The sequence below is a fragment of the Tachyglossus aculeatus genome, chromosome 3 (genome assembly GCF_015852505.1).
Source record: "Tachyglossus aculeatus isolate mTacAcu1 chromosome 3, mTacAcu1.pri, whole genome shotgun sequence".
Classification (NCBI taxonomy): domain Eukaryota; kingdom Metazoa; phylum Chordata; class Mammalia; order Monotremata; family Tachyglossidae; genus Tachyglossus; species Tachyglossus aculeatus.
Genome location: NC_052068.1, coordinates 61,291,020 through 61,306,875, shown reverse-complemented (window position 1 = coordinate 61,306,875; position 15,856 = coordinate 61,291,020). Strand labels below are relative to the sequence as shown.

At 45.7% G+C, this 15,856-nt stretch overlaps 1 protein-coding gene across 1 annotated transcript in view; it reads left to right on the top strand.

Moving 5' to 3' along the window:
• The window catches only part of SLC25A16 (solute carrier family 25 member 16), a 39,378-nt gene that overhangs the window by 3,292 nt on the left and 20,230 nt on the right, over window positions 1-15,856 (top strand). The window contains exons 2-4 of the mRNA XM_038743920.1: window positions 10,393-10,485; window positions 12,046-12,179; window positions 15,349-15,412. Coding sequence (XP_038599848.1) covers window positions 10,393-10,485; window positions 12,046-12,179; window positions 15,349-15,412 — 291 coding nt within the window. The remainder of the gene's footprint in view (window positions 1-10,392; window positions 10,486-12,045; window positions 12,180-15,348; window positions 15,413-15,856) is intronic.

The window sequence follows — 15,856 nt, the reverse complement described above, 5'->3', positions numbered from 1 at the left end:
AGCCCGCTGTTGGGTAGGGACCGTCTCTAGATGTTGCCGACTTGTACTCTCCCAAGCGCTGAGTACGGTGCACGCAGTAAGCGCTCAATAAATACGATTGAATGAATGAATGAATGAATGAAAGGGGACAGGGGCAGGGGAGAGTAGGGGAAGGGGGCTTGGGAGAGGGGGCTTAGGAGGGCAAGGGCGGGGGGGGGCTTGGGAGAGGGGGTAAGGAGAGGGGGATAGGGAAAGGGGGCAGGGGAGGGGGCTTGGGAGAGGGGTTCATTCATTCATTCAGTCATATTGATTGAGCGCCAACTGTGTGCAGAGCACTGGGCTAAGCGCTTGGGAAGGACAAGTTGGCAACACATAGAGACGGTCCCAACCCAACAGCGGGCTCACAGTCTATAAGTCGTCTAGGGGTTAAGGGGAGGGGGGCTAGGGAGAGGGGACAAGGAGAGGGGGTAAGGGAAGGGGGGCTAGGGAGAGGGGGCAAGGGAGAGGGGTTAAGGGGAGGGGGCAAGGAGAGGGTCAAGGGGATGGGGGCTAGGGCGAGGGGGCAAGGAGAGGGGGTAAGGGAAGGGGGACTAGGGAGGGGGAAAGGAGTTAAGGGGGGGGCAAGGAGAGGGTCAAGGGGAGGGGGGCTAGGGCGAGGGGGCCAAGGGAGGGGCTCAGCCGGAGGGAGTCAAGGGTCGAGGGGGGCTAGGGAGAAGAGTCAAGGGAAGAGGAAGCCGGGGGAGGGGGCTAAGGGGAGGGGACCGGGAAGAGGGATCCAGCTGGTGCGTGGGTCAAGGGGGGGCCAAGAAGAGGGGTCCAGCTGGAGGAGGTCAAGGTGGGGGCACTGGGTGGAGGGGATTAAGGGGAGGGGGCCGGGAAGAGGGGCCCAGCTGGAGGGGGTCAGGGTGGGGGCAGGTGAAGGTGGGCCAGGGGAGAGGGTCAGCTGGAGGGGGTCAAGATGAGGGGAAGGGGGACACGTGGGGAGGGGGTCTGGGGGAAAGGTCCCTGAATGGAGAAGCTCGTTGAGCTGTATGGGTGTGGCCAGGGCGGACCTTTGGCATCCCCATTACCCCACCCTCCCCTGTTGGATGTTTGCCTTTGCCCATGGCCTGCTGCCAGGCTGCCCACCTTCCCAGTGGGAGAAAAGCCCCAGGGTCACTCCTGGCCTGGCCCTGGGCTCAGCTTGGGGGGCAAAGAGGTACAGTCTGTACCCTCTGCCTCTCCTGGGAGGTCCGGCTATTCGGGGCCTCCGTCAGCCACGTTTATTCTGTTTTATTTTAACGTGCACCTCAGGTACTCGGGAAGGGAGGAGATGTTAACAGAGCTGAATTTGAACTTCTTTATCCTGTCTTCAAAGAGAAATATATGAAATCAGTACCGTATATCGAGGCCCGGGCAGTTGGGCGGCCGGGACTGACCGTGCCCAGGGAGGGAAGTAGCGTGGCCTAGTAGAAAGAGTATGGGCCTGGAAATCAGGGGACTCTGCCACGTATCTGCCGTGGGGGACTTTGTGTCTAGTACGGTGCTTGGCGTGTAGTAAGTGCTTAATAGATGCTGTTAAAAAATCAGCTGTGGTGGTGTTCACATTATGTTCAGTGTAAATCCCTGTTTTTAGCTAGCCCAGACCTAATTGAGGTGGGAAGAGCTTACCAGACATCACTAAAGATTTCCTCGGTTCTGCTAAAAATGACCGTTGTATCATCATCATCAATCGTATTTATTGAGTGCTTACTATGTGCAGAGCACTGTACTAAGCGCTTGGGAAGTACGAATTGGCAACATATAGAGACAGTGCCTACCCAACAGTGTCGGTCTAGATGTGTTTTCTCCTCCAGAGAGACGAGATGTTGGAGATTTGAAAACGCTTCGTTTCAAAACGTGGAATTTTCAGGGCACCATTAAAGCTGTAGAAACAAGGCCAAGTCATTTTTTTGACTCATTTTGCCAATATAAGCGTAAGACTGTTCATTTTAATGCAATAACTACTAGAGGAGGTGTACGTGGTACTTAAAACAGAATCGAAACCATCAGGCGTGAGTTCCCCAAGACCTTGATCATCTCTCAAGAAATCTCCCCCTTGCTTTCAGAATTCACCTGTGTTTCTGACCTTATTCTGCCTCACCCTCATAAAACAGTTGCCCTCACTCTTCCCTCCCTGATAGCCATTTTCAGCCATTCACTTTCTTATTTTTTGTTTTGTTTTGTTGTCTGTCACCCCCTTCTAGACTGTGAGCCCGTTGTTGGGAAGGGACCATCTCTATATGTTGCCGATTTCTACTTCCCAAGAGCTTAGTATAGTGTTCTGCACACAGTAGTACGATTGAATGCATGAATGAATGATGGCTCTTTCCCCTCTGCCTTTTTTTATGGCATTTATTAAGCGCTTACTATGTGCAAATCACTGTTCTAAGCGCTGGGGAGTTTTACAAGGTGATCAGGTTGTCCCACATGGGGCTCACAGTCTTCATCCCCATTTTACAGACGAGGGAACTGAGGCACAGAGAAGTTCAGTGACTTGCGCAAAGTCACACAGCTGGCACGTGGTGGAGCTGGGATTTGAACCGGGGACCTCTGACTCCAAAGCCCGGCCTCTTTCCACTGAGCCACGCTGCTTCTCCAAAATGATGGCATTTGTTAAGCGCTTACTATGTGCAGAGCACTGTTCTAAGCACTGGGGAGGTTACAAGGTGATCAGGTTGTCCCATTTTAATCCCCATTTTACAGATGGGGTAACTGAGGCACAGAGAAGTGAAGCGACTTGCCCAAAGTCACACAGCTGACAAGCGGCGGAGCGGGGATTTGAACCAGGGTTCAAATGGGTTCTAATCCCTCCTCTGCCAATTGCTTGCTCTGTGATTTGGGCAAGTCACTTCGCTTCTCTGCGCCTCAGTTTCCTCAGCTGTAAAATGGGGGTATCTGTTCTCCCTCCAACTTAGACCGTGAGCCCCATGTGGGACAGGGAGTGGGTATGACCTAATTAACTTGTACTTATCCCAGCACTTAGAACGGTGTTTGCCTAATAAGTGCTTCACAAATACCATAATGCCTTCATAGACCATTCTCTCCACCCTGCTGCACCATCCATCACGCCTCCTCCCATTCAGACCTCTTAAATGGGTTGCATTCCCTCCACTTTTCCTCCAATTCCCTTCTCGATCCTTGGCAATCTGGTTTCCACCCCCTTCCCTCACTAAACCTCCGTCTTGAAGCATATAGCACTTTATTCTGTCGTATTCCTCAACCTGCCTTTGATACCGCGGACCGCTCCCTTTTCCTGGAAACAGCTAATCAGGGTTTTATTATTATAATAAAGATGGTATTTGAGAAGTACTTAGGTGCCAAGCGTTGCACTGAGGGCTTGGGTAAATGCAAGATAATCAGGTTGGACATAGTCCCCGTCCCTCATCGGTGCCCCCTTCTCCGTTCCCTGAGGGCAAACGGGTATTTAACCCTCGTTTTACAGATGAGGAGACTGAGGCCCAGAGGAGTGAAATGACTTATCCGAGGCCACAAAGCAGTTAGGCGGCAGGACTGGGATTAGAACCCGGGTCTTCTGACTCTGAGGCCCGTGCTCTTTCCACAGGGATGGGTTCATTGGAACAGGAAACGACGAGCTTAATTTATGCATTTTGAAACACCGATGAGAAAAATAACTTATTTTGAAGATGAGCAAAAATCTTAAAAGCTTTTTTTTTCCAATTTTCTAGTCATAAATTTTAGAAGAAATGGTGAACCAGCTTCCTGAAAATATGAAGCAAAAGATGAAATGATTGAATATTTCCCCATGTGCAATAAACATATTTAAAAGCTCTGAAAAATACCTGAGTTGAGAGGGATAAAACAGACCTATTGTCATGGTACAGGTGCTTTATAGCCTTATTAAGAGAATTATAGCCTTATTAAGAGAAGCAGCGTGGCTCAGCGGAAAGAGCCCGGGCTTTGGAGTCAGAGGTCGTGGGTTCAAATCCCGGCTCCACCACTTAGCTGTGTGACTTTGGGCAAGTCACTTAACTTCTCTGGGCCTCAGTTCCCTCATCTGTAAAATGGGGACGAAAACTGTGAGCCCCACGTGGGACAACCTGATTACCTTGTATCCACCCCAGCGCTTAGAACAGTGCTTTGCACATAGTAAGTGCTTAACAAATACCAACATTATTATTATTATTAGAGAATCAGCGTGGCTCAATGGAAAGACCCCGGGTTTGGGAGTCTGCCACTCTGCCACTTTTCAGCTGTGTGACTTTGGGCAAGTCACTTCACTTCTCCGGGCCTCAGTTCCCTCATCTGTAAAATGGGGATTAAGACTGTGAGCCCCACGTGGGACAACCTAATCACCCTGTATTCCCCCCCGCAGTGCTTAGAACAGTGCTTCGCACATAGTAAGTACTTAACAAATACCATCATTATTATTATTTTATTTATTAAGGAAGCAGTTTGGCCCAGGGAGTAGAGTACGGGCCCAGGAGTCAGATTGACCTGAGTTCTAATCCCGGCTCTACCGCTTGTCTGCTGTGAAACCATGGCAAAGTCAGTTAACTTCTCTGTGCTTCAGTTACCTCAACTGTAAAATGGGGATTAAGACTGTGAGCCCCATGTGGGACGGGGACTGTGTCCAACCCAATTTGTTTGTATCCACCCCAGCGCTTAGTACAGTTCCTGGCATGTAGTAAGCGCTTAATAAATACCACAATTATTACTACTATTTATTTAAAAATGATTACACTGTTTAAAACTTGGTTCAACTGAATAGCAAAAGTGCGAGATGGGTTCGGTAAAATGTTTAAAATTCCTCTTACTGAAAACCCTTGTGAGACTTGTTCTGGCTCTTCTCCTCTGAAAGAAGGTTGTTTTGAAGTTTTAAATATTTTCTTGTGTTTTCAAAAGTTTATAATTACATTTTGATCAGTATGTCAATCTGTGGTATTTATTGAGCGCTTACTAAATGTAGAGCACTTGGGAGAGTACAGTGCAACAGGATCAGCAGGCACGTTCCCTGCCCGTAATGAGCTTCCAGTTGAGAGGAGACAGACATTAATATGAATTAGCTATTTATAATATACAATTTGAAGTACCTGAGTGCCGCACAGTAGTGGGTGGGGCAAATATCAAATGTTCAGATGTCCGAAGGTCACACATGCAAGTGCGTAGATGAAGCAGGAGGGGTAGTGAGCTGGGGAAAAGAGGGCTTAATCTGGGAAGGCCTCTTGGAGGAGATGTGACCGTAATAATAATAATGATGGTATTTGTTAAGCGCTTACTATGTGCAAAGCACTGTTCTAAGTGCTGGATGCTTTAAAGGTGGAGAGAGTGGTGATCTGGTGAATGTGGACGGGGAGGAAGGGAGGCTAGGGGGAGGATCAATCAGTCAATCGTATTTATTGAGCGCTTACTGTGTGCAGAGCACTGTACTAAGCGCTTGAGCACTGTACTAAGCGCTTGATGTGGGAAAGGGGTTGGCAGCAAGATAGAGGTCGGGGTACCGTGAGTAAACTGGAATTAGAGCGGAGTGGGCTGGGCTGGAGTAGGAGATCAAGAAGCAGTGTGGCTTAGTGGAAAGAGCACGGGCTTGGGAGTCTCAGGTTGTGGGTTCTAATCCCGGCTTCGCCACTTACCAGCTGTATGACTTTGGGCAAGTCACTTCTCTGCATCTGTTACCTCATCTTTAAAATGGGGATTAAGACTGTGAGCCTCACATGGGACAACCTGATCACCTTGTATCTACCCCAAGGCTTAGGACAGTGTTTGGCACTTAGTAAGCACTTAAATACCGTCATTATTATTATTATCATCAGTAAGGCGAGGTAGGATGGGGAGGGCTGGTTTAAGTGCTTTAAAGCCAAGGGTAAGGAGTTTCAGTTTGATGTGGAGGTGGATGGGCAGCCATTGGGGGTTTTTAAGGAGTGGGGAGGACGTGGACTGAGCGTTTTTATTGAAAAATGATCCACGTAGCAGAGTAACAATAATAACAAGAAGAAGAATTAGGTATTAAGCGCTTACTCTGTGCCAGGTACTGTACTAAGCACTGGGTGGATACAAGCAAATTGAGTTGGACACAGTTCCTGTCCCATGTGGGACTCACAGACTTAATCCCCATTTTACAAAAGAGGGAGCTGAGGCCCAGAGAAGTGAAGTGACTTGCCCAAGGTCACTCAGCAGACAAGTGGCAGACCTGGGATTAGAACCCAGATCCTCCTGATTCTCAGGCCTGTGTTCTAGCCACTTGGCCAGTGAAGTATGTATTAAACTGGGGAGAGACAAGAGTCCAAGGAGTCAGAGAGGAGAAGGATGCAGTACTCAAGGCAGGATATGATGAGTGATTGTATTCATTCATTCAATTGTATTTATTGAGTGCTTACTGTGTGCAGAACACCGTACTGAGCGCTTGGGAAGTGCAAATTGACAACATGTAGAGACGGTCCCTACCCAACAACGGGCTCACAGTCTAGAAGGGGGAGACAGACAACAAAACAAAACAAAACAATAGACTGTATTGATGTAATAGTAGTTTTGATGAGAAGCAGTGTGGATTAGTGGCAAGAGAACGGGCTTGGGTTCTAATCCCGGCTCCGCCGCTTGTCACCTGTGTGACTTTGGGCAAGTCACTTCAAGTCTCTGGGCCTCAGTTCCCTCTTCTGTAAAATGGGGATTAAGGCTGTGAGCCCCACATGGGACAACCTAATGACCTTGTATCTACCCCAGCCCTTAACGAATACCATCATTATTTTTATAGATAGGAAAGGGCAGATTTTAGCAATGTTGTGGAGGCAGAACCGAGACAGATTGAATTCAAGACATCTCTAGTTGGATGTCGTCCTGTCGCCTCAAACCTAACATGTCTAAAATAGAATTTCTAACCTTTTAACCAAACCCTGTCCTCCCCTGACTTTCCCATCACTGTAGACGGCACCACCGTCCTTCCTGTCTCACAAGCCCGTAACCTTGGCTTTGTCCTTAACTCCTCTCAATCAATAAATATGATTGATTGAATGAGAATTCAACCCATATATTCAGTCGATGACTAAATCCTGTCAATTCCACCTTCACAACATTGCTAAATTCCTCCCTTTCTTCTCCATCCAAACTGCTACCACGTGAATCCAATCGCTCATCCTATTCTGCCTGATTACTCTATCAGCCTCTTTGCTGACCTCCCTGCCTCCTGTCTCTCCCCACTCCAGTCCAGACGTCACTCTGATGCCCGGATCATTTTTCTACAAAAACACTCAGGCTGTGTTTCCCCGCTCCTCAAGAAACTCCAGTGGTTGCCCATCCACCTCGTTATCAGAGAAACTCCTCACCACTGGCTTTGAAGCACTCGATCAACTTGCCCCCTCCTACCTTACCTTGCTACCCTCCTACTACAACCCAGCCTTCATACTTCACTCTTCTAAAACAACCTTCTCACTGTACCTCGATCTCATCTATCTCGCCGCCACCTCTTGCCCATTTCCTGCCTCTGGCCTGGATTGCTCTCCCTCCTCATGTCTGACAGACTGACTCTCCCCTTATTTAAGGCCCATCTCTTCCCAGAGGCCTTCCCTGACTAAGCCCTCCTTTCCTCTTCCACTCCCTTCCTCATCACTTTGACTTGCTCCCTGTATTCATTCCCCCCCACAGCCCACAACACTTATTTATGTATCTGTAATTTATATTATCTTTCTCCTCCTGTAGACTGTAAGCTCATCATGGGCAGGGAATGTGCCTCTTCATTGTCGTGTTGTACTCCCACTGGGCACACAGTTCAGCGCTCAATGCACATGAAATGAGATAGATGAGTCGAGAACAATGCCACCAAGGTTTTGGGCTTGTGAGATAGGGAGGATAGTGGTGGACAGGAGGACAGGATTTGGTTGGGAAGGTAAGGAGCTCAGTTTTGATCATATTTAATAATAATGATGGTATTTGTTAAGCGCTTACTATAGTTTGAGGTGTCTGCAGGACATCCAGGTGGAGATGTCCTGAAGGCTGGAGGAAATGCAAGATTGCAGGGTAGGAGGGAGGTCAGGCCTGGAGATGTAGATTCAGGAGTCCTCTGCATAGAAATGGTAATTGAAGCCATGGAACTGAATGAGCTCTCCAAAGGAGTGGGTGTAGATTGAAAATAAAAGGGGACCTAGAACTGATTTAAAACCCCCCTCCTTCCTCTCCCCCTCTCCATCCTCCCCCTACCTCCTTCCCCTCCCCACAGCACCTGTATATATGGTTGTACAGATTTATTACTCTATTTTACTTGTACATATTTACTATTCTATTTATTTTATTTTGTCAATATATTTTGTTTTGTTGTCTGTCTCCCCCTTCTAGACTGTGAGCCCATTGTTGGGTAGGGACTGTCTCTATATGTTGCCAACTTGTACTTCCCAAGCGCTTAGTACAGTGCCCTGCACACAGTAAGCGCTCAATAAATCATCATCATCATCAATCGTATTTATTGAGCGCTTACTATGTGCAGAGCACTGTACTAAGCGCTTGGGAAGTACAAATTGGCAACATATAGAGACAGTCCCTACCCAACAGTGGGCTCACAGTCTAAAAGGGGGAGACAGAGAACAAAACCAAACATACTAACAAAATAAAATAGAATAGATATGTACAAGTAAAATAAATAAATAGAGTAATAAATATGTACAAACATATATACATATATACAGGTGCTGTGGGGAAGGGAAGGAGGTAAGATGGGGGGGATGGAGAGGGGGATGAGGGGGAGAGGAAGGAAGGGGCTCAGTCTGGGCCCAGTTTGGGTCCATACGATTGAGTGAATGAATGAATGAACTGAGCTTGAGGGACCCCCACAGTTAGGGGATAGGAGGCAGAGGAGGAGCCAGCAAAAGAGACTGAGAAAGAGTGTTCATTCAATCATATTGAGTGCTTATTGTGTGTGAAGCACTGTACTAAGGACTTCAGAGAGTACAGTACAACAGACATGTTCCCTGCCCACAGTGAGCTCATAGTCTAGAGGGGAAGACAGCTATTACATAAATAACTTACAGATATATACATATGTGCTGTGGGGATGGGTGGGAGGATGAATGAAGCATTCAGAGATATAGGAGGAAAACCAAGAGAAGAGCGTCGGTGAGTCCAAAGTTGGACAAAGTTTTGAGGAGAATGGGGTGGTCAGCATTGTTGAAGTCAGGTGAGCAGTCTAGGAGGATTAGGATAGAGTAGAGGCCGTCCAATTTGGCAAGGGAAAGGTCTTTGGTTGCCTTAGAGAGGGGCCGTTTCTGTGGAGTTGAAGGGGGCTAGATTGGAGGGGATCTAGGAGAGGAATTGGAAACGGCGGTGTGAACCACTCCCAAGGAACTTGGAGAGAAATGGTAGGAGGGAGATGGGTCAATAACTGGAGGGAGCTGGGAGGTCAAAGGAGGGTTGTTGTTTTGTTTTAGGAGAGGGGAATGCATCAGTATGCTTAAAAGCAGTAGGGGAAAAAGCAGTTAGAAAGTAAACAGTTGAAGATGGCAATCAAGGTGGGAAGAAGGAAAGGGGTGAGTGTTTTAAAAAGGGTTTGAAGGGATGGGGGCAGAAGCACAGGTGGAGGGGGTAGATTTAGAACAGTGCTTTGCACGTAGTAAGCGCTTAACAAATGCCATTATTATTATTATTATTATTTAGAGAGGAGGCAAGAGATCTCATCTTGAGTTACTGCAGGGAATATAGGGAGAGTTGAAGAGGGTAGAGGAGTGGGGAGGACTGGAGAGGAGCGGGGGGGATTAAACACAATGATCAGACTGTGAGCCCTTTGTTGGGTAGTGACCGTTTCTATATATTGCCAACTTGTACTTCCCAAGCACTTAGTACAGTGCTCTGCACACAGTAAGCACTCAATAAATATGATTGAATGAATGAGACACTGTTTAATGTTATTGCAATAACATATTGCAATAACACATATTGCAATATGTGCCTTTTAAATGAATGCTTCTCCCCACAAAATGAAAATTTACTTAATGTTTTTCCATTTCTATTAAAGAGGGAATGTGTATTTACTTTTCCATTAAAATGATAGCCACAACTCGCTGTACACACAAAATTTGTTATTAGTATTATTGTCATTATTGTGTTCATTAAGTGTGTACTTTGTGTCAAGCACTTTACCATGTGCTAGGGTAGAGTCAAGATAATCAGGTTGGACACAGTCCCTATTCCACAGGGGGCTCAGTCTAAGGGGAAAGGAGAAGAACAGGTTTTTAATCCCCATTTTACAAAGGAGGAAACCGAAGCCCAGAGAAGTTAAGTAACTTGCCCAAGGTCACACAGCAGGCAAGTGGAAGAACTAGGATTAGAATCCAGGTCCTCCGACCCCTAGCCCGGTGCTCTTTCCATCAGAGCACTCTGCTTCTCTGGAAAGATTGTGGATATTGTCGACAGCTTTAGAGTGTAACTCTTCCCCTTTTTTATCTTTCTCTGCAGGTATTGCAGGATGCTGTGCTAAAACTACCATTGCACCTCTAGATCGAGTAAAGATACTATTGCAAGCTCATAATCATCATTACAAACATTTAGGTAAGTTTGATGGATAGGCATTGTAAAAGAGATTAATAAACCAATTCACGTTCTTCAGGCAAAAGAGCTTTATTTTCTCATGCCTAGCATGACTTGAAATTAGTCCTAGATTTCTGACAAGGGGATTTAAGTAGGATTTGGCTTATTGTTCTTTCGTCTAAATTGAATCTTTGGAAAAGCAGGCACAAACTAGGACCCGTTGGACTGTTCAGTCCATGTTTCCCCACTCCTCAAGAACCTCCAGTAGTTGCCCATCGAACTCCACATCCAACAGAGAAGCAGCCTGGTGCCGTGGCTAGATCACACGCCTGGGAGTCAGAATGTCATGGGTTCTAATCCTGCCTCCGCCTCTTGTCTGCTGTGTGACCGTGGGCAAGTCACTTCACTTCTCTGGCCTCACCTGGAAAATGGGGATCGAGACTGCGAGCCCCACATGGGACAGGGACTGTGCTTGTGTCCACCTCAGCGCCTAGCACAGTGCCTGGCACATAGTTAAGCACTTAACAGATACCATCATTAGTATTACCACTCTCCCCACTGTCAAAGCCGTATTAAAAATCACATCTCCAAGAGGCCTTCCGTTTTTCTACTCCCTGTCCCTTCTGCGACGCCCTTGCACTTGAATTTGTTCCCTTAAAACGTGTGCAATTCACCTCATTCTCAGCCCCACACAGCACTTATACATACATAGCCGTAATTTATTGTAATGTTTCTCGCGATCTCTAGACTGCAAGCTCCTTGTAGGTAGGGAACATGTCTACCAACTCTGTTGTGTTGTACTCTCCCAAGCTCTTAGTACAGTGCTCTCCAGCATGGCCTAGGAGTCAGAAGGACCTGGGTTCTAATCCTGGCTCCCCTACTTGTCTGCTGTGTGTCCTTGGACAAGTCAGTTCACTTCTCTGTGCCTCAGTTGCCTCATCTAGAAAAAGGGGATTAAGATTGTGAGCCCCACGTGGGACAGGGATTGGGTCCGACCCAGTTTGCTTGTATCCACCCCAGTGCTTAGTACAGTGCCTGGCACGTCGTAAGTCTTTAACAAATATCACAATCATTATAGTAATTGCTCAGTAAATACCATTGATTGATCCCAGTTCGCTTGACAATTATACTTGAGATAAATGACCAAAAAAGTCCATAGGCAGAGTGCTCTTTATCTTCTAAAGCCAGACACTGAAAACAGCATAGAATCTGAAATAAATTGGTCCAGGCCGAGAACTCTACTCATGTCCCTCTTTTAAAATATTGTATTCTCCCCAGTGTCTAGGACCCAGGGAAAAGTAAATTACAGGTGGGGTAAGCAACCGACTTTAAAGGTAAGGATTTAAGTGCTGTGGGAATAGAGTGAGTACCTATACGTTTAGAGGGTATAGACTCAAATACACAGGAGGCACAGTAGAGAGAAAAAATAGAAAGGGAGAACGAGAGATTATTCAGGAAAGTCTTCCAGGGGCAGATGTAATTTTAGCAGGGCTTTGAAGATGGGGAAATTTGCTTCATGGAGCCGTTGGCATAGTTTCTCCTTCCAAACTGTTTAAAATTATCCCTCTGTTTCGTAAACAGGAGTGTTTTCTGCATTGTGTGCCGTCCCCAAAAAGGAAGGGTACCTCGGACTGTATAAAGGGAATGGGGCGATGATGATTAGAATATTCCCATATGGCGCAATCCAGTTTATGGCTTTTGATCATTATAAGAAGGTACTTTTTGATTCTTGTTTTCAGTGATTTAATTGTACCCAAGCTTGTGAGTGCTTTTCCTCTCAGTCTCTGAAGTTCCACATATGTAACACATTACAAATGGAGGGAAACAGGCGTTGGAAAATTAACTTTTACAGAGGTATTTATTTCAGTACATCTAACACTTGAGAAGTCCAAGAGCCCTTTGATCCACTTCTGTACAGTCAATCAATAGTATTTGGGTACTTGCGCTCTGCAGAGAATTGTACCAAGCACTTGGGAGAGTATAATAAATAGAAACCAATCGCTTCCCTCACAGAGTTTAGCAATCCAGAGAGTGAGACAGGCCCTAAAAGAAATCCAGGTCAGGGGAAGCAACAGTTTTTAAAGATATGTATTTAAGTACTTATGTGGAAGGGGAGATGGGGAATAACCAAATGCCTAGGTGAAAAGGAAGTGCTGAAGTGTCAGCAGTGGGGGAAAATAGGGTGTAGAACTGGGAGAAGCTTCCTGGAGATGTGATTTCTGAAGGACTTTGAAGACAAGGAGAGCAGGGATCTGCCAGATATAATATAATAATAATAATAATGATGGTATTAAGCGAGATATGAAGGGGAAGGGAGTTTCTGGCAAGAGGGAGGGGGGTGAACCAGAGATTGGCGGTGAGAGAGAACAAGGTATCATTGGTAGGTTGGTTTGAAAGGATTGAAGTGGCTGAGCTGAGGTTGGTTTGAAAGGAGTGAATTGGATGAGCTGAGGTTGGTTTGAAAGGAGTGAAGTGGATGAGCTGAGGTGTAGTGGGAAAGGGCTGAGGATGGGTAAGGGGAGTGAGATGATTGAGTGCCTTAAAGCTAGTGGTCAGGAGTTTCCGCTCGACATGGAGGCTTTGGAAGAGAGGGGAGATGCATTCATAACAATGGCTGAGAAACATGATCTGAGCAGCAGAAAGAAGTGTGGACTGGATGAGGGAGGAACTGGAGGCAGGGAGGTCTGCGAGGAGGCTGATGGGGTAGTTGAGTTGGGGTAACATCAGCCCTAGAACCAAAGTAGTGTGTGTCTGAATGGAGAGGAAGGAACAAATTCTGGAGGTGTTGTGGAGGAAGAGCCAACAGGATTCAGTGAATGATTGAATCTGGAGGTGGAGCGAGAGAGAGACTGAGAGAGATTGTCCTGGTTGTGGGCTTGAGAGACGAGGAGGGTGGTGGTGTCATTCATTCATTCATTCAATCAGTCGTATTTATTGAGCGCTTACTGTGTGCAGAGCACCGTGCTAAGCGCTTGGGAAGTACAAGATGGCAACATATAGAGACGGTCCCTTCCCAACAACGGGCTCACATGTCGTCAACTGTGAGAGAAAAGCTAGGTGGAGGAGGGGATTTGGGAAGGAAGATGAGGGCAGGTCTACACCTGTTGAGCTCGAGGCTCCAGTGGGATAGCCATGTAGTATCCTTGCCGTACTGATGGCAGGTGGTGAGATTGCTGAGAAGGAAAGCGGTTGGGCCTAGTGAGGTTGATTTTGGAGATATTGTCATAAAAGTGGTGGTTGAAGCCAGGAAACTCCCCCCAAGGGCGTGAGTGTAGTTTGAGAACAGAAGGAGCTGGAGCCATTGCCTCAGTTGTAATATGGAATTAAGACTCTGAGCCCCTTGTGGGATACGGTCTGTGTCCAAGCCGATTAGCATGCATGTACCCCAGCGCTTTATACAGCCCCTGGCACATAATAGATGCTTAACAAATATTTGGGAGAACAGCGGGGCTTGGTGGAAAGAGCCCGGGCTCTTTGTGGGTTCTGGGTTCTAATTTCGGCTCCACCAATTGTCAGCTGTGTGACTTGGGGCAAATCACTTCACTTCTCTGGGCCTCAGTTCCCTCAGCTGTAAAATGGGGATTAAGACTGTGAGCCCCCCCGTGGGACCACCCTATCACCTTGTAACGTCCCCAGCGCTTAGAACAGTGCTTTGCACATAGTAAGCGCTTAATAAATGCCATCATTTTTATTATTATTATTATTGTCAGCTGTGTGACTTTGGACAAGTCATTTAACTTCTCTGTGCCTGTTACCTCATCTGTAAAATGGGGATTAAGACTGTGAGCCACATGTGGGACAACCTGATTATCATGTATCTCCCCCAGTGCTTAGAACAGTGCTTGGCACATAGTAAGCGCTTAACAAATGCCATCATTATTATTATTTTTAAACAATCAAGTCTTGAGGGGCAGCCACAATTACAGAGTACTGGAATCTAGTGGTCAGAACACCTAATGATAGTTAAGTCTGGCTTCTCGGTTCCCTGCTCTTCCATTGACTTGTAGGGAAAGGTTATATTTCCCTATTTATATTATAAGTAATAATATTACAATATACACTATTATTATGTATAATAATAGTGTATATTGTAATATTACTTATAATATAAATAGGGAAATTATAATATAATATATATTATATTATATATTGTTATATGTAATAATATTATAATATAATAATATATTATATTATTTTGGTCTTAATTTCTCAGTTTATATGTGGTTTTTGTGAAGGCTAGGAACGTGCTGTAAAGTAAGCATTTATGAAGAACATTGAGTTGATTGTGGAAAGAGCCGTATAAGTACCACGAGGATGTATTGTTTCCAAAGAAGTTCATAATTATTGCTCAGGTTAGGATGTTACTCTGTCATGTTGTACTCTCCCAAATGCTTAGTACAGTGCTCTGAACACAGTAAGTGCTCAGCAAATACCATTGATGATGATGATGATGACATTGAGTTGATGAGACTGTAAATGATTTACTTCGTAAGAAAGTCTTTTCAAAATTTCTGCACCTTTAAAAATAATTCCCAAATAGCACTGGTGTGATTTTTACTTGAGCCGATTTCAGAGTCCTACTTAGGTACTCTGTATGGCAATGAAACATCTTTACAGTAATAAAAAAGAGCCGCTTAAAGTCTGTCGTAGCTCGTGCCGAATAAGAGAAATCACGGTATCAGACGTAAAATGAGCCGATTTTCCAACAAGATTGAGAAGCTACTGTGGGCTGAGTACATTTGTTGCTTTTACGAATTTCTCCTGACATTAACCAGTTTTATTAAACTGCATGGCGCTCTCTCGTACTTTTCTTCCTTTGAAGATTAAAAGCGAACTGGGCAGTTGATTTGTACCTTTTCATTTCATTCCATGTTTGCCTTGAAGTTAATTACCACCAAGTTGGGGATTTCTGGACACGTACACCGGTTAATGGCTGGCTCCATGGCAGGTAGGGGGGATGCCTTTAACTCTGATGCGTCGCGACTTCATATCGTTTGTAATCACATCTCTACTTTTAGTTGTAATTTGCACGGTGTTTGTCCTAAAGTTTTTCAGAATCAAGCAGTTTTGTTTCTTGACCAGCGACAAATAAGCCATAATCTCTTCTATTCACAAATAAGCCAAATAACCGCCCAAATTTGTTTAAAAAAATTGGATCCACCTACTCTCTAGACTGGAATAAGATGAATACTGTCCAGGTAGACTATTTTAAAATGTTTGTTTTAAAATCTTTTATCACAGGCTGTGAAACAGGGCCATGACACTATCTGGAGCAGTTTTATAGAAAAGCAACGCTGTTTCTTAATCATACTGGAAGATGATTTCCTTTGCTTGGGGAGTAGAAGTGTTACTCCTTTTTTCTTCCCAACCCCTCCATTGTAGTTAAATGTCA